General features: G+C 41.6%; 1 protein-coding gene and 1 non-coding gene across 3 annotated transcripts in view; one reads left to right on the top strand and one right to left on the bottom strand.

The window, feature by feature from the left end:
• The window catches only part of hlcs (holocarboxylase synthetase (biotin-(proprionyl-CoA-carboxylase (ATP-hydrolysing)) ligase)), a 47,067-nt gene extending 42,032 nt beyond the window's left edge, over positions 1-5,035 (bottom strand). Inside the window, exons 1-3 of one of the 2 annotated variants that reach the window (XM_014137272.2) lie at positions 4,616-5,035; positions 4,023-4,169; positions 325-487 (exon numbers count right to left, since the gene is read on the bottom strand). In XM_014137272.2, the coding sequence (XP_013992747.1) occupies positions 325-487; positions 4,023-4,169; positions 4,616-5,020 (715 nt within the window). In that variant the 5' untranslated portion in view covers positions 5,021-5,035. The remainder of the gene's footprint in view (positions 1-324; positions 488-4,022; positions 4,170-4,615) is intronic. The other variant, XM_014137273.2, reaches the window with a different exon arrangement.
• A 4,976-nt stretch (positions 5,036-10,011) lies between these two features.
• LOC106567741 (uncharacterized) lies at positions 10,012-12,995 on the top strand. The gene is made up of 4 exons (XR_001320144.3): positions 10,012-11,658; positions 11,735-11,795; positions 11,999-12,072; positions 12,288-12,995. It is a non-coding gene; the product is annotated as an uncharacterized LOC106567741 (transcript).
• The last annotated feature ends 10,208 nt before the right edge of the window (positions 12,996-23,203 follow it).

The raw sequence follows: 23,203 nt of genomic DNA on the forward strand, positions 1-23,203 counted from the left end.
TGGAAATGAGTACAAAGGGCAATATTTGAATTGCAAAATGCGTCCCTCACTCAGTTTTAAGCAATGTGAAAAAATTTCACAATAGACTTGGAAAACTGATTTGGATCATGTTTTTGGATGTAGCCTAGCTAAGTGAAGTTCTGAGATGGCATTGGCCAAGAACTGAAACTTATCTGCAGTTAGGGAAAAAAATTGCCTCTTTTTAAAAATACTAACATTTTTATTTTAAATATCCTAGGTTTACAATCAAGTTGAGGATAGGTATAAAACTGTATATACACACACATGAGAAACCATTGACATTTTTGCAATAACGACACTCACAGACTATCTTTGAAGGCACTAGTCCATTGTCCAGCTGAAGGCGATCTTCCATAAACGCCACCCCAAGGCGGCTGAAGTTGTCAACGCTGGCCTGAGCCACGGCCCTGAACGGCTGCACTGGGCTACAGGCCAAAGGCAGACAGTAGTCTGACCACTTCAGCACCTAGACAACAGAGCATAGTACACTTTAACCGTTAGTGGACGGTAGAAGGAAAAGAGGATCATATCAGACTTAGTTTTCTAGATTAGTTGGGATCGGGATTAGTTCAACAATCAACAGAACATAGATACTGCACTGCTTTACCACTTTTGAGTAACTAAGCAAAATCTACCTGCTGTCTGAGTAAAATAACAATTTGTGTGTTTAAAGGCTGAAGGGGAATTAAGGATTTCCTCTCCAACCAAAACATTTTGGCTCCAGGATCTTAACATGGCATCTCAAGTGTCAGTTGACCCTCCATATTAAAGACCTGCTTTTTAAAACATGACTTCCAAAAGGCCAGAAGCTCTCTCTTTCCTTGAGCCTTTTGAAGGAAAACAGCCCAATTGAACAGTGTCCAGTGCAGTCCAAACCAGACGTGAGGAACAATGGAGCGGAAGTAAACACTCAGAAGGAAAGAATGCGACCTGTCTAAGGTTAAAATCCTCTGTCCAGTAAGCAAAAGAGAGCATTCCCCCCTGAACTATACAAGCATAGTCTCAAAAACCCGACCCTAGGCAACAGTGACTAGTGCAGGGGTCTACAACCAGTCGATCTCAAGCTACCAGTAGCTCACAGCCCACCTATGAGTAGCTCGCCAAACAATTCTGAAAGTATGTGCAATTTTCACGTGTTCCACCGCAAACGGTCATAAACAAATCTCACAAGCATCCAACACCGCAAGCTACCAGCTAATCAACGCAACAGTGACATTATCCCACCACACCTGGTTAAGCACCACTGGCTTAAAAAGCCAAACCTAACACTATCTGCCAATTAATTTCCATCAATATTATCCGTCTGTCTGTGTGGTGCGCGCATTTGTCTATCACTCTATGTGTAGCCAAGTTGATGTGATAACCGTCTTGTGGGTTGACAGAAATACTTTCCCCAAAACTTTCTCAATTAAAATGTTAACTGCAAAGTAGGCTTACCTGGCAGAAGTATATCATTTGCATCTATTATTTACAAACTTTGCTATGGAACGAGCCGCAGAACATTAGACTGCACATTCCTCACTTGCTACAGTGAACAAAAATATAAATGCAACATGTAAAGTGTTGGTCTCATATTTCATGAAATAAAAGATCTCAGAAATGTTCCATAAGTACAACCGAAGAATTTCTGCACAAACTGTCTGAAACCGTCGCAGGGAAACTCATCTGTGTGCTGGACATCCACACCAGGGTCTTGACCTGACTGCAGTTCGGCGTTGTCACTGACTTCAGTGGGAAAATGCTCACCTTCGATGGCCACTGGCATAGAAATGTGCTCTTCACGGATGAATCACAGTTTCAACTGTACCGGGCAGATGGCAGATAGCGTGTATGGAGTCGTGTGGGCGAGCGCTTTGCTGATGTCAACGTTGTGAACAGAGTGCCCCATTTTATTGATGGCAATTTGAATGCACAGAGATACCATGATGAGATCCTGAGGCCCATTGTCATGCCATTCATCCGCTGCCATCACCTCATGTTTCAGCATGATAATGCATGGCCCCATGTCGCAAAGATCTGTAAACAATTCCTGGAAGATGAAAATGTCTCAGTTCTTCCATGGCCTGTATACTCACCAGACATGTCACTCATTGAGCATGTCTGTGATGCTTTGGATCGACGTGTACGAGTGTGTTCCAGTTCCAGGCCAATATCCAGAAACTTTGCACAGCCGTTGAAGAGGAGTGGTACAACATTCCACAGGCCACAATCTACAGCCTGATCAACTATATGCCAAAGAGATGTGTCACACTGCATGAGGGAAACAAATGGTGGTCACACCAGATACTGACTGGCTTTCTGATCCACGCCACTACCTTTAAGGTATCTGTGACCTATCCCCACCCATTACATTTTTACATGTTGCATTTATATTTTTGTTCAGTGTTAGTTTTGTCACATACAGTGCCTTGCGAAAGTATTCATCCCCCTTAGCGCTTTTCCTATTTTGTTGCATTACAACCTGTAATTTAAATGGATTTTTATTTGGATTTCATGTAATGGACATAAACAAAATAGTCAAAATTGGTGAAGTGAAATTGTTTAAAAAAATAACAAATGGAAAAGTGGTGCATGCATATGTATTCACAACCTTTGCTATTAAGTCCCTAAATAAGATCTGGTGCAACCAATTACCTTCAGAAGTCTCACAATTAGTTAAATAAAGTCCACCTGTGTGCAATCTAAGTGTCACATGATCTCAGTAGATATACACCTGTTCTGAAAGGCCCCAGAGTCTGCGACACCACCAAGCAAGTGGCACCATGAAGACCAAGGAGCTCTCCAAACAGGTCAGGATTGGGTTATAAAAAAAATATCCAAACCTTTGAACATCCCACGGAGCACCATTAAATCCATTATTTAAAAAATGGAAAGAATATGGCACCACAACAAACCTGCCAAGAGAGAGCCGCCCACCAAAACTCACAGACAAGGCAAGGATAGCATTAATCAGAGAGTCAACAAAGAGATCAATGATAACCTTGAAGGAGCTGCAAATCTCCACAGCAGAGATTGGAGCATCTGTCCAAAGGACGTCTTTAAGCCATACACTCCACAGAGCTGGGCTTTATGGAAGAGTGGCCAGAAAAAGCCATTGCTTAAAGAAAACAATCAGCAAACACGTTTGGTGTTCGCCAAAAGGTATGTGGGAGACTCCCCAAACATATGGAAGAAGGTACTCTGGTCAGATGACACTAAAACTGAGCTTTTTGGCTATCAAGGAAAACGCTGTCTGGCGCAAACCCAACACCTCATCACCCCAAGAACAACATCCCCAGAGTGAAGCATGGTGGTGGCAGCATCATGCTGTGGGGATGTTTTTCCATCGGCAGGGACTGGGAAACTGGTCAGAACTGAAGGAATGATGGATGGAGCTAAATACAGGGGAATTCTTGAGGGAAACCTGTTTAAGTCTCCCAGTGGTTTGAGACTGGGACAGAGATTCACCTTCCAGCAGGACAATGACCCTAAGCATACTGCTTAAGCAACACTTGAGTGGTTTAAAGGGAAACCTTTTTAAACGTCTTGGAATGTCCTTGTCAAAGCCCAGACCTCAATCCAATTGAGAATCTGTGGTATGACTTAAAGATTGCTGTACACCAGCGAACCCATCCAACTTGAAGGAGCTGGAGCAGTTTTGCCTTGAAGAATCGAGACATACCCCAAGATGCTTGCAGCTGTAATTTCTATAAAAGGTGGCTGTACAAAGTATTGACTTTGGCGGGGGGGGCTGAATAGTTATGCACGCTCAAGTTCATTTTTTTTTTTGTTTCACCCAAAAATATTTTGCATCTTCAAAGTGGTAGGCATGTTGTGCAAATCAAATGATACAACCCCCCCCCCCCCCTCATATTTTGTTTGTTTTTATTCCAGGTTGTAAGGCGACAAAATAGGAAAAATGCTAAGGGGGTGAATACTTTCGCAAGCCACTGTATATGCTTGACAGTCTACAAAAACTGACAGTTTCTTTGCTTCTCGATAAATATACTTGTGATCCATACTTTTTTATTTTCTGTAGTGTGATGAGCCTGGCTGCCCACTCTTTGTCCTGATGTAGCCTCTATGATGAAAGAAATGTTCTCTATCCGCGGGCCACAACTCAGAGAGGACCCCCACAAAAGAGTCCACTTGCTGAGGTCCTCACATGCCTAGGAACAATAATACAGACAACATATACACTGATCTACAGTATGGATAGATATTAAAGCATGTTTTAGAAAGTTAGTATGATCATTAGACATTAGTAAGACTTTCACATATACAAAACTATGTAAAATGACTAACATATCATGTAAGTTAATGTGCACCAAAAAGATCTGACAAATTCACAGAATTGACTGGATTTTGACGGATTAGCCATTTACCACAGAGCATGCACAAACTGATAGCTAATAATGGAGGAGGCCTATTTCACATTTTCGTGCTCTGAATGGAACAGAGCAGAAATATGTGTACCTTAACGCCTGTCATTTAGCTTGCAAGCTGATCTTGCCCATTCATTGATAGCGGAGTAGCTTGTGTTTTTTGACAAGACAAGGCCTCGGATGCTAGCTAAAATAAAAAGCTAGCTAGCTATATCAAACAAACGTGTCACCTGAGGTTCGGTTATGTAAATAGCCTTGTCGCCCAACTTGAGAAAAACGTCCTCCTCAGGCAGAGGTGGACTGAGCTGCTTATTGACACTTTGCAGGCTGGTTGGTTGTCCTTTCTGAAGTCGAGGCTTCCCCAGTGGATTCAAGGCACAGAATGTGAAGCTAACGTTACTGGCATTGGTTTTGCTCCCCCCGCACAATCTGTGCAGGGTGCTCCGAATTACCACTGTGTAGCACTTTTGAAAGCGCACCCAAAGGTAGACGTAGCACAACGTTATTAGCATTTTCTTTACATTTGGAAAGCCGTTTTTGAGCCCATATGGTATGGCCTCTCCTCTGCTCAGATTCGACCTGACCGTAGCTTCCCTGTTGTTGACAGAAAAGCTCTTCCCACTATAAATCGTCATTACGCATGCTCGCAGTCTGTGCAGATGAGTGGCACAGTTTCTAAACCCAGAGGCACAACCTCGCGAGACTTCCGAGAACACTTGCGAAACAGACTATGCAGACCGGTTTGGGGTTTGTGAAGTCAATGAGGGAAGTGACACATCTTCTTTAGTTATTCATTCTCGAAAATTAAAAGCAAAACCTAGATTCAAGCCAATGTTTTAAGTATATGAACTTGTTATTACTCCAACCACGTGAGAACAACAAACTGATACTTTTTCAGTTTCGTCAAAAACAACTTTATATCGAAGGAGAGCCTTTGCGTAGTCGGTTTGCACATGCGCAGTTTGGCGCGAGACCCAATGACGTGAAAATCTGAAACCCACAACAGACCCAACCGCTAAAATCGAAAGCGCACTGTAGGCTACAGTCAGAGACTGCGGAACGATTTCTTTGACAGGGCGGACTTTTTTTTGGTTGCTTGATTTAGATATGTTTTTGCTTATAATTTCCGACATTTTGGTAGCCTATTTGCTAGTTAACTTGTCTATAATTGTACTGAACAAAAATATAAATGCAACATGCAACAATTACAGTTACAGTTCAGTTGGAAATTAGTCAATAGAAATGAATTCATTAGGCCCTAATCTATGGATTACATGACTGAGAATACAGATATGTATATGTTGGTCACAGATACAGTACATTTGGAAAATATTCAGACCTCTTGACTTTTTCCAAATTTTGTTATGTTACAGCCTTATTCTAAAATGTATTAAATAGTTGTTTGCCCTCATCAATCTACATGATTTTAGAAATTTTTGCGATGTATTAAAAAAAAATACAACTGAAATATGACATTTACATAAGTATTCAGACCTTAAATAAAAGGTTCAATTAATTAATTAATTAAGCCGCATACAAACAGGCAGCTCCAAAATGGTGTTTCAGCTTAGCTCAGTGCTTTCTGTGGTGGTGGGGCACTTGTTGGGATGTGTTTGTTGAGTAAGGATGAATATGTTGGAGACCCATTTGAGGCGTCAAATGGTGAAGTTTGCGCTGGGAAAAGTGGAGTCTCAGAGTGACCAGGATTTCTGAATAACAGTGGCAGCCTCAAAAGAATCTGGACAACAGAAGTTTTTGTTTTGAACATCGGAGTAGAGCACCTGTCAAAGGAGTCATCTCAGGGGTGATGACGGATGTTCAGGTTGAAAACCTGAAGATAATTCCTGGTGTGGTTGGTGCCCGGTGTCTGACCAGCTGGGTGAAAGGAGAAAGTGTTGGTCCTATTTTTTGATAAAGAGCAGATAACTACGCATGTGAAGCTTGGTTAAAGTAAAATACGCCGTCAGAGCTTTCGTCCCCAAACCATTGCAATGTAAGAATTGTAAAGGATTTGTCCATGTTTCAAGTGTGTGGAGATGGACAGAGTATTGAAGGACGACAGTGTTGCAATTGTGGTGGGGATCATGATCCCCAATTCCTGGAGTGTGCTCTAAGGGTGAAGGAGATTGAGGTGGTAAAATTAGAGCAGTGAATCGAATCTCCGATGCGGATGCGATTAAAATAATTGAGAAAACAAGTTATGCTAGGGAAGATATGGTAGTGTTAAAAAGGTGGATTTTGTGGCGTTCATTGCTATAGTTATAAACTGTACGGCACGTCTCAGAAATCCTAAGAAACTGGACATTATTGTGGCTGCGGCAGAAAAGTTTACATTTGAAGACCTGTAAGGGCGCTGGAAGACCTGACCTTCCAGGTGCCCCTTGAGCCGGTGTAGGGATCAGATCTGTTTTATTTATTTTTTAACAGAAAAGTAGAGTATTTTTAATTTTTTTGTATTTTATTACATTTTTGGTATCCTGTTTCCATCCTGCACAGTAGGTGGCGGAATGCACATTAAATTGTGCTATCACAAATATATTATAGTATAAATAGTTTTTGGTGTGGTAGAAGTTAGATATTTATTTGGTTTTGAATTTTATTTTCATGGTAGTATAGAATTGCGCAGATCATGATTGATCGTACATTCCAGCACAGTAGGTCCCGGCATTCACTTAAATTATTGTTTGCGGACTGCCATGATATTGTAGAAGTATTCGGGCCTGGGAATTTAGCGGAGAATGTCTCTCCGTGGGGACTGGCCCCCTATGCAAGTTTCCATGTCTTGTCTGTTTGGGTGTTTGCTGTGATCGCAATGGAACAGTGTCTGCGGAATGCAAATTCTTACTGGCGAATTCGAGTGAGGAAGTGGGCGGCTACGCTGACGACGAACTGTCGCTAAAATGGTCATCCAAGAGCAGAGGACGGAGAGAGGCATTGGTACAACACACATCTAGGAGCTTTAGCTCCTCTAAGGGACGTGATTCTTCCTGTGTTCCCCTTACAGGCTGACTACACCACTCGCGTCGCGTGTGCGAGCGTTGCAAAATAAATGTAGAAATCTATGTTATTCAATTATTGCACCCACACTGCTCGCACGCGCCAACGAGCGTCTGCGTTGCTAAGGGCAAAATAGAACTCGGTTCCATTTCTGACGCAGATCGCGGTGTAAATCCTGCCTCTCATCTCCTCATTGGTTTATAGAAGCAGGTATCCACGTGCCATCTCCTCATTGGTTATACCCACTGGGTGACTGAAAGACGAACGAGGTCAGTGGCATAATGCACCTAATTTATGAAAGTTGCCAATCGCAATATAAAGTCAAGAGAAGAAAACGCATGGAAGGAAGAAATTCGGTTGACCATTTTATCTGTGGATTAATTGGAGGAGTAGAGGACCTTGTGCATTTCAGGTAAAACAACAACTCAATGTTTATATCCCAGGACAAATTAGCTAGCAAATGCAAGGTAGCCAAATAGGACAAATTAGTTAGCAAGTGTAAGCTAGCTAAATTGCCATGAAGGTTTAATGCTTTTCGGCCTGTCCCCAAAATAATGTAATTGGTTCAGAGTTTGTTTTGATATTTTAACCTGCGTGTCGTTTTCCCATTTGGTGTGGGGGGACAAAATACATTTATGCACGATGGCACATGCGCGCAGCCGGTTTGGATTCCGTGTCAGACCGGGCGCGTTCCAGGACAGGGAGCTGTGCGGATCTGGATATCACCATACAGAGGTTTATTTTGTGGGGATATGCTTCTCGTCGGGCCCTAGAAATCGAGAACCTATCCCTACCCTGTTGTCTTGTCTGTCCTCCCTATTTTGTCCTATAGTAGAACGTCCGTTAGAGGAGTTGGCAGAGTAGAGCAGGGCCAGGGTTAGGGTTCTTACTTTGCGTTTTGGTGTACTGAAAAATACTCTGATGTCCGTCTTTTATTTTTCTGCCATTTTTCTACCTGGCTGGCTGGCTACACACACACACAGTGTGTAGGTTATTTACAGTAGGAGATGGGCTTCTATCATCTTATCTTTTATCATTCTATTTGGGCTTCGATCTAAAAGGTAGCTAGCAAATGTGAAACGGATTAAAATGACAAGACTTGACAGCTGTATGAGTTCACCATTTACACAACATATGCGGCAACCTTTTGTAATGTTAATAGTTTGTTTCATATTGGCTGGCTTCCAACAATAGCTGAATTTGCAAAGCTAGCGAGCACCAATTCAGTTTCAGTGGTGTTTGCTATAATCTTTGCTACCCGGGTTAAATAAAATAAATAAATAAAAGTTCCCTTGCGACAATTTAGCTTTTGCAACAAGACCATTAAATATATTTAAGACAATGGTAGAAGAGAGTGTAGTTCTGTTCAGTTTGGACTTCAGTTTATCGCTAACCTTATCACAGGGACTTTGAAGCACTAACTTACATCATCTGCATGCTGATCTCGGAATAAATTGACGATAGCAAAGATTCCATCTTTGACGAGGCCACATAAATGGAATAGGTACTAGCTAGCTTAATAGTTAATATTTGCGCGCTAGCTCTGCATATTCAGCTAGTGTGTGTGCGCGATTGACTGGATTAACCTCACGTCAGTTACGTTCATTGAGTGCCTTTCAGACAGTGGCTACGACCCCTCTGTTCCCTTGCCAGTGGATCAAACCATTGTGAGGAAAAGGGTGGGGGGGGTCGCAATCTTTTGAAACTTAAAAACGCGCTATTAAGTGTCTAATCAGCACAATTGCTTTCATTGCGTATTATTAATATTATTTAAATTACATAGTTATGTTTCAGTGATATATTGGGGGGGACAAATCATATTTTTCCCAGGATGGGGGGGGTCGTGTCCCCCCCGTCCCCCCCGGGATTTCCGCCCCTGGGCGGATGGATAGTCTTGGCAAAGGCAAAATGCTCACTAACTGGTTTGTAAACAAAATTGTGCAGAAAATTTGAGAAGATTTTTGTGAATATGGAAAATGTCTGATCTTATTTCGGCTCATGAAACATGGGACGAACATTTTACATGTTGCGTTTTATATTTTTGTTCAGTGCAAATACATGCAGTTTATCTTCTGTCATTAGCCTAGCCCATATGTTTCCCTAGAAGACTAAATAAACCCTTGCTCACCAGAATGTTATAAATCGATAGAATGAATGCTTGACATCGGTAGGTTTTCTGTAATCTCTGCTTTTGTGGAGCAAAGACGTTTAGGTACCAGGGAGAAAATGCAGTCATAAACTGGAAAGATTTTCTGCGCAAAATGTCCAAATGACATCAGTTTGACCAGTTGTAAAGAAATAATAAGCTGTGAAAACGACCCAACATTTTGTGCTGTCTGTGCCCAATGTTTGTAACATGTTTTGTGCTGCTGTTATGTGTTGCTACTGTACCATGTTGTCATGTTGTGTTGCTGCCATGCTATGTTGTCTTAGGTCTCTCTCTTTATGTAGGGTTGTGGTGTCTCTTGTCGTGATGTGTGTTTTGTCCTTTAATTGTATTTTTAATCCCAGCCCCCGCCTCCGCAGGTGGCCTTTTGGTAGGCCGTCATTGTAAAAAAGAATTTGTTGTTAACTGACTTGCCTTGTTAAATAAAATATATATTGTTTGATAAGATTTCAGTTCAGCTTGGATGCATAGCCTATTTTATGTGGTTTAAATACTGATTTTATGATGCTGATAGTGCCTCTACAGACTGTATCTAACGGTGCATTCCCATTCTCTCAAGATGCTGAAAGAAAGACATATTTCTCCACTCCTCTTCCCGAGTCAAAATGTAGCCTACATTTGGATAAATTTACTGAAAAAAATGCTTAATTCTGCAGGAGTTAATATTAAGGCTGTGTGAGGTTATAGACCTACAGTCAGTGTCCAGATTTCAGTTTCCATTTAACCCATCTGAACTGTAGTTCCCTTGATGTGCCATAAGCCTATTTGAAGTCCAGTCTTGTGACTGTCGACTTTGTATAGCGTCTCATATCACACAACATTGCGGCACTGCTATCATCCTCTCTTACCACTTCACCAAACCTTTCCCAAACATTACTTTTCTGGCCGTCCCTTGTCTTTATTTTCAAGTCAACATATCTCAGCTTTTCTCTTATTGAAATAAACCAAGACATTGTCCTTCTTGCCTCAGTGGATGTACATTTACTTTTTCTGCCTGTTCTCAAAAGCGTTTAGTGATTGACTGTTGGCTATTTGGCACGCATAAAGTTAGGCCCTAAAGTTTAGGCTTACCCACTAATGACAGAGAGCCTAAAATAATGAAAGGAAAAAATGTAGCCTATTGTTCTCTTGTACCTGTTTTCATTTCGAGGACCTGTGTCCTTTATTACTCATACAGACTTCCCAGAGCTGAGATTTAAAATTGTACAGCTACATCGTCTGTTTTTAAATTTAAAATAAATTGCACAATAATTATATTTTGATGGATTTTTAAAGGTATTCTCTTTATTCAACCCGACCTGCCATCCACCCGCCCTTCATCCACACAATATGTCATGACCCTAAACCCACGCGCCCGGCGGATATAACAGCGGGGACTACAGGTTGAGTCAACCCACTCATCACTAGTGCAGACATACCGTATATACAGTCATGACTGCAGGGCAAACTTTCACTGCGTGAGGCCGAGGCCATGTGAGAGGGAGAATTTGAAACACTCAGGGAAAGAAAAAATTCAATATCTATTACGAGAACACAATGTGAGAGGCTATTTGCATATCCCTTAGCTCACCAAATGTTATACACATTCTTATACAGTTTCTTCCTTAAATGAGAATTAAACTAATTATATTCCATTTAATCTAAATGTACCCAGTACAAATGCATATTACCAGTAAACTTACCAATAACTATAGGATAGGTCTATAAAATAAATGGAAGGACAGCCAGGGCCTTAAAGTTCAATAACATGAAAAAGATAAACAATATTTTTTTGTTATCTGAATAACTAACTTTTCATGATCCATCTTTGAAAAGCTTCAATTCTGTGGAGGAAGGGGACCTGCAATTTGACAGCCGAAGACAGATCTCAAAGACTCCCCCCACCCAAATCCACTTTTGTTTATTCAAGTGAACAGTCAAGATGGGAAAGCCTTGATAAACAGCATACCTGACCGTATCCCTCAGTCTAGGAGTTTGCAGGTAGTGGGTCAGTCGAAGACAGAAGATGCTCCCTCTTGGTCAGGATATGCAGTTGACGTCGCTCACAGTGAAAGACCAATTAATGAGATGCATGAGAAGAAACGGGGAGTCTGAAGAGCCAATCCTAAGGTATGAACGTTATATTTAGCCTGTTTGGAATATGGAAATAAAAACCAGTTCAATAAAAAATGTTCTACTTTTGCAGTTATCCAGTGATATGGAGACCATGGATTCCCTGTCATAGAGAAACTGGATGTCTAGAAAAAGTAAGGACATTATGCAATTACTTTAGGCCTACTATTAGATTAGGAAGTAATTCAATTTCATCCAACCTATCACAAGAAACCTGTAGCCTAGTAAACAAGATTATTCAATACTTTACTGACACAGGTCCTTAGAAATGCTGTATTTGGTATTGTATAGGTTTATTCATTTGAGTTGAAAATGAACATCTAATTGTCCTGTTTAGTTTGACCAAGGGAATGTGTCATCAAGAACCAGACAGATGTCCAAAGGTGCTCATGGATTCCAGCACCCTGTCAGGTATGTAGACTGTTAACAGTTGAGAGAAGATAGTAAGTTGGAATTGTTACTACATTTAGACTCATTTGGGGAAAAGACCTGTGTTGTGAATACATTTTATGATTTGACGTTATCACTTTCATGAAGACCATTTTTGTATACCGGTATGCTAATTTCTTTGAATAGTAAAACACAGATGTATTTTAAAATACTTAATACTGTAATCTGATCCATAGGCTCTTCATGCCCAAGTCCAGGACTGAGGAATATGTGTCTCATTTGGGGAAGGTGGTCTTGGACAGTTTCCCTGTCCAAGCCACTCTCCACTTCTACAACGATGACTCCAGCTCTGAGGATGATGAAGATATGGAGGAAGAGCTGGAGGTTCATTCACATAGTTTGGATCACAGGTCCCATCCACTCAGAGATAATTCAGAGAGGTAGCTAGTCTTTACTGTTTTGGAAACAAGCAGGTGTGATTGGACAAGGGAGACGGACAGTGCAGCAGGTCACAGGAGACATGTTACTTCCATGGTGAGGGTCTAGTAGGACCCAATGTGTTCACCTGAGACAGCCACAGAAAGCCGGGAAGGGCCAGGTCACTGGCTGCATGTGGCTTCACTGAGGTGATTCTGTTTACACCAGATCACCGTCAACACACCTTTAACCTGGATATGGCCATTTTCCTTGACAACGTCCTATGTTCTCTGGACCTTGTCATACAAACTCAAGTTGGCCTTGTGCTGGTCCCTTGTTTTTGTTTGTAGTGAAACATTTTCTATGCTTTCAATGTTTTGTAATTATAATATTTTTTTTATGTGTGTATGACAGTGTGTGTGTAATACATTGCTGGACATATGAGTTACTGTGTAGATGGTTTGTTGGTTGAAATGTAAATAATGTATGTGCATAGAATTGAATATTACTGTTATGCGCTTAGCTAGTGAGTGAATATGTTGGTATGGATGCCAAGTGAAATGTAACAGTATTTCAATGATATCATTTTAGTTAAGTAATAAACATTTCTTTCAAAATCATAATTTTCCTACCCTTCTTGTGGATGTGGACTTATACTTTTGTTCAGGATCAATTCACATGTTCATTGAGGTATTTGCTATCACATTACTCCTAGTCAGTAACCTACTCCTAAGCAAAAACAACAGTGAATATAAATTATTTAATATTGGCTGACCAATTCTCTAAAATGCTTGAAAGTGACAGTACAGTGCATGCAAAACAAGGGGAAATGGAATAAGGTGGCATGAACCTATCAACATGTAGGGTTTGAGGTCATAGAAGGCCGCGCCAGTACAGGCTCATGCTACAAGGGGAAGAGACAGACCCAATGAACCCTGACAAGTAAAAGGAAAATGGATCATAAAGGTCAGGCATACTGTATGTCAGTGCAAATCAACTGACTCTTTCAGTACATATAAAATAACATCTCTCTCATGAATCATATTGTGAATTTCAATGGCAGAAAAAGAGTATAAACACCCCAAACCTCATCCATTTAAGGTGACCAAAGTTGTGATCTTATATGGGATCTTCTAAACATAATGGTCCACCATTGACTATTTCCCGGGAACTCAGAGAGATCAGAAAACAGCTGGAAAACCATTGGAAATAAGTCGAATTGGTCACTTCCTAATCACTCCTAATGACACTGGGTCCAGTGATCAAAGCCTGGGCTGAGGTTGAGCCTGGGGGCAAGTTTAGCCCTCAAACAACCGGCACCATCCCCTCCCTCTAGGGTTGGGTAGGCTATTTTCTACATGTAATCCGTTCATTACTAGTTACCTGTCAAAAATTTTAATCAGTAACATTACTTTTTGATTACCCAAACTCAGTAATGTAATCTGATTACTTTCAGTTATTTTTGGATTACTTTCCAAAAGGCATTTAAATAAGACAAAAAGGATCCAACCAACGCATTTGGTGTGTCATCATAGTTGTCTCTGACTTGCGGTCAGACTCGCTCAGCTGGAACAAACTTAAACTTGTGGCTTTTTTTTATGCTGAATTGAATTTCATTGAGAAAACAGAAAGATGTCATATTTTTTTGCAAACATCCATTCAGAATGTAAAAGTAATCAGTAAGCTGATTACAATATTTTTTCTAGTAACGTAACTGATTACAGTAATTGTTTTGTAGTCAGATTACATGTAATCAGTTACTCCTAAACCCGGACTCCCCCCCCACACGAACACACACAGGGTACGATATAGTGCCAGGGCTCTCCATCATCAGGTCCAGCTTGGCTTACAAACAGGGCAGCAGGAACTGGTGGCCCTCCAGAGGTTAAACACTGGCCAGCCATCTGATCCCAACCTCTTGTTTGTTTATGATGGTTTATCTGTGCAGCCTGGCTGAGGTGGCCGGCTGACCCGTCTGGTGGGCTGGCTGGGACAGGCTAGGGGAGAGGGGATGGGGATAGGGTTTGTCAGTCCCCAATGGGTGGCTAGGTCACTGAGGTGGGCAGCAGACTGATTGAGGTGTCTCAGCGAAATCCTGAAGATGAGAAGATAGTGCTGTGACCATTTCACTTGCAGTCTGACGAGTTCAGGAGGTCATAAACCTACTGACCTCACCCCAACTGAAAAGAGCACATCATACTGTAGAAGCACAGGCACAATGCTTGATTTACATCACCCAAAGGCTTAAGCATTATAAAATCGAGAAGTTGTTGATCTCATATTTTTGACTGATTATTACTAATACAGTCATTGGATAAATATAAGACTAATTAATCTCGTTCCACACAGCACCACTAATTTTACATGTTCCATTACACAACATTTTCTATCTGCATTTTCATTAGTTAGTCGAGGGGCTGTGATGACGGATTATCACAAGAGGTTGAAGAGCAAATGATGTGCGAGCTGCTGTGGTCAGGTCACCTCCCTTCCCAGGGTTCATATACAAGTCAGATCTTTGTCCTGTCACAAGTGATGGAAAAGGTGCATCTAAAACCTCCGCAAATTCCCACGGTGAGGAGAGATGCCAGTTATGGTGACAAAACTGCCCTCTGCTTGCCCTGAGACTTCAAATAAGACCACTGGCTCAACACAGTGGATGGTGGACAATTATAACGTACAGGTATGTTGCAGGATTAATACAATTGAACAGTGTTGAACTATAATAAACAATGTTAAAATGCTAAATTAACAAAACAAAATATGCAGCAAATAGAGGTAAATTGGTTGTCTACCCTCAGCTCAGCAGCATATTGAAACATTTTGCATATAGAATTTACATTTGTGCTATACTTCCAGTTACCTTTGACAGGTTTTGAGTGGACTATAGACACAAAATAGTGGGAGTGAGAAAGATAGCAAGATAAGACAAGATAACTGACTTTTCTCTGAGAAATGCATATCCACAGAAGTACTATTTAAGTTAAACCAAAACGTACAAATATAATAATTAAGATCAGTTCACATGGTTTTAATAGACATTATTATGAACCCTAAGTTGGTGAGAGGATAATGAACTTACTAAAATGAAAATGTGTGAAGTTGGTGATAAATGTTCAGGAATTGCATTAAATAACCTTCTAAGGAACCTTCTTCTTGAGGAGCTTCTTAGATTATTTTCAGACAACTTGTGAATCAAGGCTGAAGTCATTCATATTCCCCAAAAAAACGTAAAAAGGAAATCATTTGTAAGACATTTACAATAGTAAGGGGACCCCTTGAAAGTGATAGTGCTCGACAAATACTAAATAAGTATCATATGACACACCACACTTATGTCAAGCAATTATCGTTGCAGTGCATATAAAACAGCATCAGCTATTTGTTAATTTTCTTAGTGAGCATCCTCACTGAGGTAATGCCATGCTTCTTAGTGCCGTATGCCCGCACCTGCCAGCCAGACTAGCATCACTACTCTGGACGGTTCTGACTTAGAATATGTGGACAACTACAAATACCTAGGTGTCTGGTTAGACTGTAAACTCTCCTTCCAGACTCACATTAAGCATCTTCAATCCAAATTAAATCTAGAATCGGCTTCCTATTTCCTCCTTCACTCATGCTGCCAAACATACCCTCGTAAAACTGACTATCCTACCGATCCTTGACATCGGCGATATCATTTACAAAATAGCCTCCAATACCCTACTCAACAAACTGGATGTAGTCTATGTCAGTGCCATCCGTTTTGTCACCAAAGCCCCGCCCCCCGCGCCGTGACTACTACGTCCACCACTGGGCCGCACGCTGTATGCCCCCATCTCGCTCCTGGCCCCCCCCCCTGGCCGCGCTCGCTCACGGCATGCATCACTGAAGCTGGAGTCTTATATCTCCCTCTCTAACTTTAAGCATCAGCTGTCAGAGCAGCTTACCGATCACTGTACCTGTACACAGCCAATCTGTAAATAGCACACCCAACTACCTCATCCCCATATTGTTATTTATCCTCTTGCTCTTTTGCACCCCAGTATCTCTACTTGCACATCATCATCTCCACATCTATCACTCCAGCTAAATTGTAATTATTTCACCTCTATGGCCTATTTATTGCCTTCCCTCCCTACTCTTCTACATTTGTACACACTGTACATAGATTTTTCTATTGTGTTTTTGACTGTACGTTTGCTAATGTGTAACTCTGTGTTGTTGTTTTTGTCGCACTGCTTTGCTTTATCTTGGCCAGGTCGCAGTTGTAAATGAGAACTTGTTCTCAACTGGCCTACCTGGTTAAATAAAGGTGAAATAAAGAAATAAAATAAAATGTTCTTCCAACGGAATGTGAAAAATCTGTTGTCATTGAGGTGATAAATAGAAAATGATGTTCACTTCACTGATGAAGACATCCTTTAATCTGGGTATGGCCCTCTTCTGGCAGTCATCCATCCTCTGACCTCTGGCATAGACATCTTTTCAAGACAATAAGGTGGGCTACAGGTTACAGTCGAGGTGACTAGATTCAGAGAAACAGATATTAGAGAACCTTGTTGAAGCACCTTTGGCAGAGATTACAGCCTCGATTCTTCTTGGGTATGACGCTACAAGCGTGGCACACCTGTATTTGGGGAGTTTATCCCATTCTTCTCTCAAGCTCTGTCAGGTTGGATGGGGAGTGTCGCTGCACAGCTATTTTCAGGTCTCTCCAGAGATGTTCGATCAGGTTCAAGTCAGGACTCTGGCTGGGCCACTCAAGGACGTTCAGAGACTTGTCCTGAAGCCACTCCTGCGTTGTCCCCCCAATTGCTCAGTTTGGCAGGGCGGCCAGCTCTAGGAAGAGCTTTGGTGATTCTAAACTTCTTCCATTTAAGAATGGAAGGCCACTGTGTTCTTGGGGACCTTCAACGATGCAGACATTTTTTGGTACCGTTCCTCAGATCTGTGTCTCGACACAATCCTGTCTCGGAGCTCTACGGACAATTCTTTCGACCTCATGGCTTGGTTTTTGCTCTGACATGCACTGTCAACTGTGGGACCTTATATAGACAGGTGTGTGCCTTTACAAATCATGTTCAATCAATTTAATTTACCACAGGTGGACTCCAATCAAGTTGTAGAAACATCTCAAGGATGATCAACGGAAACAGGATGCACCTGAGCTAAATTTAGATTCTAATAGCAAAGGGTCTGAATACTTATGTAAATGTGATATTTCTGTTTTGTATTTTTTATTTTATTTGCACAAAATGTCTAAAAACCTGTTTTCGCTTTTTAATTATGGGATATTGTGTGTAGATTGATGAGGGGGGAAAAACTATTTCATCAATTTTAGAATAAGGCTGTAATGTAATAAAATGTGGAAAAAGTCAAGGGGTCTGAATACTTTCCAAATGCACTGTATATAGCGCTATAAAATTTTAAAAAATCAGTTGGAGATTTGTATTACATATTTGAATAATCTAATGTTTACATAAATCCAGTTAGTTGCATTTTATTGAGAAAAAAAATATTAGAGGTTGTTCCTTTACATGGTGTGATCTGATACTTTGGGTCTATCAAATACAGTACCAATCAAAAGTTTGGACATACCTACTCATTCAAGGGTTTTTCTTTACTATTTGCTACATTGTAGAACAATAGTAAGGACATCAAAACTTTGAAATAACACATATGGAATCATGTGGTAACCAAAAATGTGTTAAATAAATCAAAATATAGATTATATTTGAGATTCTTCAAAGTAGCCACCCTTTGCCTTGATGACAGCTTTGCACACTCTTGGCATTCTCTCAAACTCAAAAAGGTGAGGTAGTCACCTTGAATGCATTTGAATTAACAGGTGTGCCTTGTTAAAAGTTAATTTGTGAAATTTCTTTCCTTCTTAATGCGTTTGAGCCAATCAGTTGTGTTGTGAAAAGGTACGGGGGTATACAGAAGATAGCCCTATTTGGTAAAAGACCAAGTCAATATTATGGCAAGAACAGCTCAAATAAGCAAAGAGAAACGACAGTCCATCATTACTTGAAGACATGAAGGTCAGTCAATCCGGAAAATTTCAAGAACTTTGACAGTGCAGTCACAAAAACCATCAAGCGCTATGATGAAACTAGCTCTCATGGGGACCGCCACAGGAAAGGAAGACCCAGAGTTACCTCTGCTGCAGAGAATAAGTTCATTAGAGTTACCAGCCTCAGAAATTGCAGCCCAAATAAATGCTTCACAGAGTTCAAGTAACAGACACATCTCAAGATCAACTGTTCAGAGGAAACTGTGTGAATCAGGCCTTCATGATTGAATTGCTGCAACCACTACTAAAGGACACCAATAATAATAAGATACTTGCTTGGGCCAAGAAACACGAGCAATGGACATTAGACCGGTGGAAATCTGTCCTTTGGTCTGATGAGTCCAAATTTGAGATTTTTGGTTCCAACCACTGTGTCTTTGTGAGACGCAGAGTAGGTGAACGGATGATGTGTGGTTCCCACAGTGAAGCATAGAGGAGGAGGTGTGATAATGTGGGGGTGCTTTGCTCCTGACACTGTCAGTGATTCATTTAGAATTCAAGGAACACTTACTCAGCATGGCTACCACAGCATTCTGCAGTGATACGGGGAAGGAGTAGAAAATTGGCAAAAACATAAAGTACATTGAAAAGTCAGACTAACACACTCCATTTGAGAGCACATTTGGCTTTTTCACATAGTCTACAGAGAATAATATGGCATTGAATCTCCAACTTCAGTCTTCTTCTTCGATCGGGTTTAAAGGCGGTTGGCATCCACTGTTAATGGTGCATTACCGCCACCAGCTGGACGGGGTATTGAATAAAAAAAACATTTTGGGAAAGGGGGAAAACGACGTCATCCAAAATAAACATGTCAACAGCTCAGCTTTCCCCATTGAGACCGTGTCTGTGCCTCGATCTAGGTTGGGCAAAATTAAAAATGGCGGTGTTCGCTTTAGCAATCTCACTAGTATAAAGACCTCCTCCATTCCTGCCATTATTGAAAGAGATTGTGATACCTCACATCTCAAAATTGGGTTACTTGGGTTGGGTTACCTGACTGAAACATGGCTTAAGCCTGATGAATTTACTGTGTTAAATGAGGCCTCACCCCCTGGTTACATTAGTGACCATACCCCCCGTGCATCCGGCAAAGGCGGAGGTGTTGCTAACATTTACGATAGCAAATTTCAATTTACAAAAAAAAAAACAATGACGTTTTCGTCTTTTGAGCTTCTAGTCATGAAATCTATGCAGCCTACTCACTCACTTTTTATAGCTACTGTTTACAGGCCTCCTGGGCCATATGCAGTGTTCCTCACTGAGTTCCCTGAATTCCTATCGGATCTTGTAGTCATAGCAGATAATATTCTAATTTTTGGTGACTTTAACATTTACATGGAAAAGTCCACAGACCCACTCCAAAAGGCTTTCGGAGCCATCATCGACTCAGTGGGTTTTGTCCAACATGTCTCTGGACCTACTCACTGCCACAGTCATACTCTGGACCTAGTTTTGTCCCATGGAATAAATGTTGTGGATCTAAATGTTTTTCCTCATAATCCTGGACTATTGGACCACCATTTTATTACGTTTGCAATTGCAACAAATAATCTGCTCAGACCCCAACCAAGGAGCATTAAAAGTCGTGCTATAAATTCTCAGACAACCCAAAGATTCCTTGATGCCCTTCCAGACTGCCTCTGCCTACCCAAGGACGTCAGAGGACAAAAATCAGTTAACCACCTAACCGAGGAACTCAATTTAACCTTGCGCAATACCCTAGATGCAGTTGCACCCCTAAAAACTAAAAACATCTGTCATAAGAAACTAGCTCCCTGGTATACAGAAAATACACGAGCTCTGAAGCAAGCTTCCAGAAAATTGGAACGGAAATGGCGCCACACCAAACTGGAAGTCTTCCGACTAGCTTGGAAAGACAGTACCGTGCAGTATCGAAGAGCCCTCACTGCTGCTCGATCATCCTATTTTTCCAACTTAATTGAGGAAAATAAGAACAATCCGAAATTTCTTTTTGATACTGTCGCAAAGCTAACTAAAAAGCAGCCTTCGCAAATGGAGGATGGCTTTCACTTCAGCAGTAATAATTTTATGAACTTCTTTGAGGAAAAGATCATGATCATTAGAAAGCAAATTACAGACTCCTCTTTAAATCTGGGTATTCCTCCAAAGCTCCATTGTCCTGAGTCTGCACAACTCTGCCAGGACCTAGGATCAAGGGAGATACTAAAGTGTTTTAGTACTATATCTCTTGACGCAATGATGAAAATAATCATGGCCTCCAAACCCTCAAGCTGCATACTGGACCCTATTCCAACTAAACTACTGAAAGAGCTGCTTCCTGTGCTTGGCCCTCCTATGTTGAACATAATAAACGGCTCTCTATCCACCGGATGTGTACCAAGCTCACTAAAAGTGGCAGTAATAAAGCCTCTCTTGAAAAAGCCGAATCTTGATCCAGAAATTATAAAAAACTATCGGCCTATATCGAATCTTCCATTCCTCTCAAAAATTTTAGAAAAAGCTGTTGCACAGCAACTCACTGCCTTCCTGAAGACAAACAATGTATACGAAACGCTTCAGTCTGGTTTTAGACCACATCATAGCACTGAGACTGCACTTGTGAAGGTGGTAAATGACCTTTTAATGACGTCAGACCGAGGCTCTGCATCTGTTCTCGTGCTCCTAGATCTTAGTGCCGCTTTTGATACCATCGATCACCACATTCTTTTGGAGAGATTGGAAACCCAAATTGGTCTACATGGACAAGTTCTGGCCTGGTTTAGATCTTATCTGTCGGAAAGATATCAGTTTGTCTCTGTGAATGGTTTGTCCTCTGACAAATCAATTGTACATTTCGGTGTTCCTCAAGGTTCTGTTTTAGGACCACTATTGTTTTCACTATATATTTTACCTCTTGGGGATGTCATTCGAAAACATAATGTTAAATTTCACTGCTATGCGGACGACACACAGCTGTACATTTCAATGAAACATGGTGAAGCCCCAAAATTGCCCTCGCTAGAAGCCTGTGTTTCAGACATAAAGAAGTGGATGGCTGCAAACTTTCTAATTTTAAACTCGGACAAAACAGAGATGCTTGTTCTAGGTCCCAAGAAACAAAGAGATCTTCTGTTGAATCTGACAATTAATCTGGATGGTTGTACAGTCGTCTCAAATAAAACTGTGAAGGACCTCGGCGTTACTCTGGACCCTGATCTCTCTTTTGAAGAACATATCAAGACTGTTTCAAGGACAGCTTTTTTCCATCTACGTAACATTGCAAAAATCAGAAATGTTCTCTCCAAAAATGACGCAGAAAAATTAATCCATGCTTTTGTTACTTCTAGGCTGGACTACTGCAATGCTCTACTTTCCGTCTACCCGGATAAAGCACTAAATAAACTTCAGTTAGTGCTAAATACGGCTGCTAGAATCCTGACTAGAACCAAAAAATTTGATCATATTACTCCAGTGCTAGCCTCCCTACACTGGCTTCCTGTTAAGGCAAGGGCTGATTTCAAGGTTTTACTGCTAACCTACAAAGCATTACATGGGCTTGCTCCTACCTATCTTTCCGATTTGGTCCTGCCGTACATACCTACACGTACGCTACGGTCACAAGACGCAGGCCTCCTAATTGTCCCTAGAATTTCTAAGCAAACGGCTGGAGGTAGGGCTTTCTCCTATAGAGCTCCATTTTTATGGAATGGTCTGCCTACCAATGTGAGAGACGCAGACTCAGTCTCAACCTTTAAGTCTTTACTGAAGACTTATCTCTTCAGTAGGTCCTATGATTAAGTATAGTCTGGCCCAGGAGTGTGAAGGTGAACGGAAAGGCTGGAGCAACGAACCGCCCTTGCTGTCTCTGCCTTGCCGGTTCCCCTCTTTCCACTGGGATTCTCTGCCTCTAACCCTTTTACAGGGGCTGAGTCACTGGCCTACTGGTGTTCTTCCATGCCGTCCATGGGAGGGGTGCGTCACTTGAGTGGGTTGAGTCACTGACGTGGTCTTCCTGTCTGGGTTGGCGCCCTCCCCTTGGGTTGTGCCATGGCGGAGATCGTTGTGGGCTATACTCGGCCTTGTCTTAGGACGGTAAGTTGGTGGTTGGAGACATCCCTCTAGTGGTGTGGGGGCTGTGCTTTGGCAAAGTGGGTGGGGTTATATCCTGCCTGTTTGGCCCTGTCCGGGGGTATCATCGGATGGGGCCACAGTGTCTTCTGATCCCTCCTGTCTCAGCCTCCAGTATTTATGCTGCAGTAGTTTATGTGTTGGGGGGCTAGGGTCAGTCTGTTACATCTGGAGTATTTCTCTTGTCTTATCCGGTGTCCTGTGTGTATTTAAATATGCTCTAACTAATTCTCTCTTTCTCTCTTTCTGTCTTTCTCTCGGAGGACCTGAGCCCTAGGACCATGCCTCAGGACTACCTGGTATGATGACTCCTTGCTGTCCCCAGTCCACCTGGCCGTGCTGCTGCTCCAGTTTCAACTGTTCTGCCTGCGGCTATGGAACCCTGACCTGTTCACCGGACGTGCTTGTTGCACCCTCGACAACTACTATGATTATTATTATTTGACCATGCTGGTCATTTATGAACATTTTAACATTTTAACATCTTGACCATGTTCTGTTATAATATCCACCCTGCACAGCCAGAAGAGGACTGGCCACCCCTCATAGCCTGGTTCCTCTCTAGGTTTCTTCCTAGGTTTT

Source organism: Salmo salar, chromosome 13, assembly GCF_965601325.2.
Source record: "Salmo salar chromosome 13, fSalSal1, whole genome shotgun sequence".
NCBI classification, from domain to species: domain Eukaryota; kingdom Metazoa; phylum Chordata; class Actinopteri; order Salmoniformes; family Salmonidae; genus Salmo; species Salmo salar.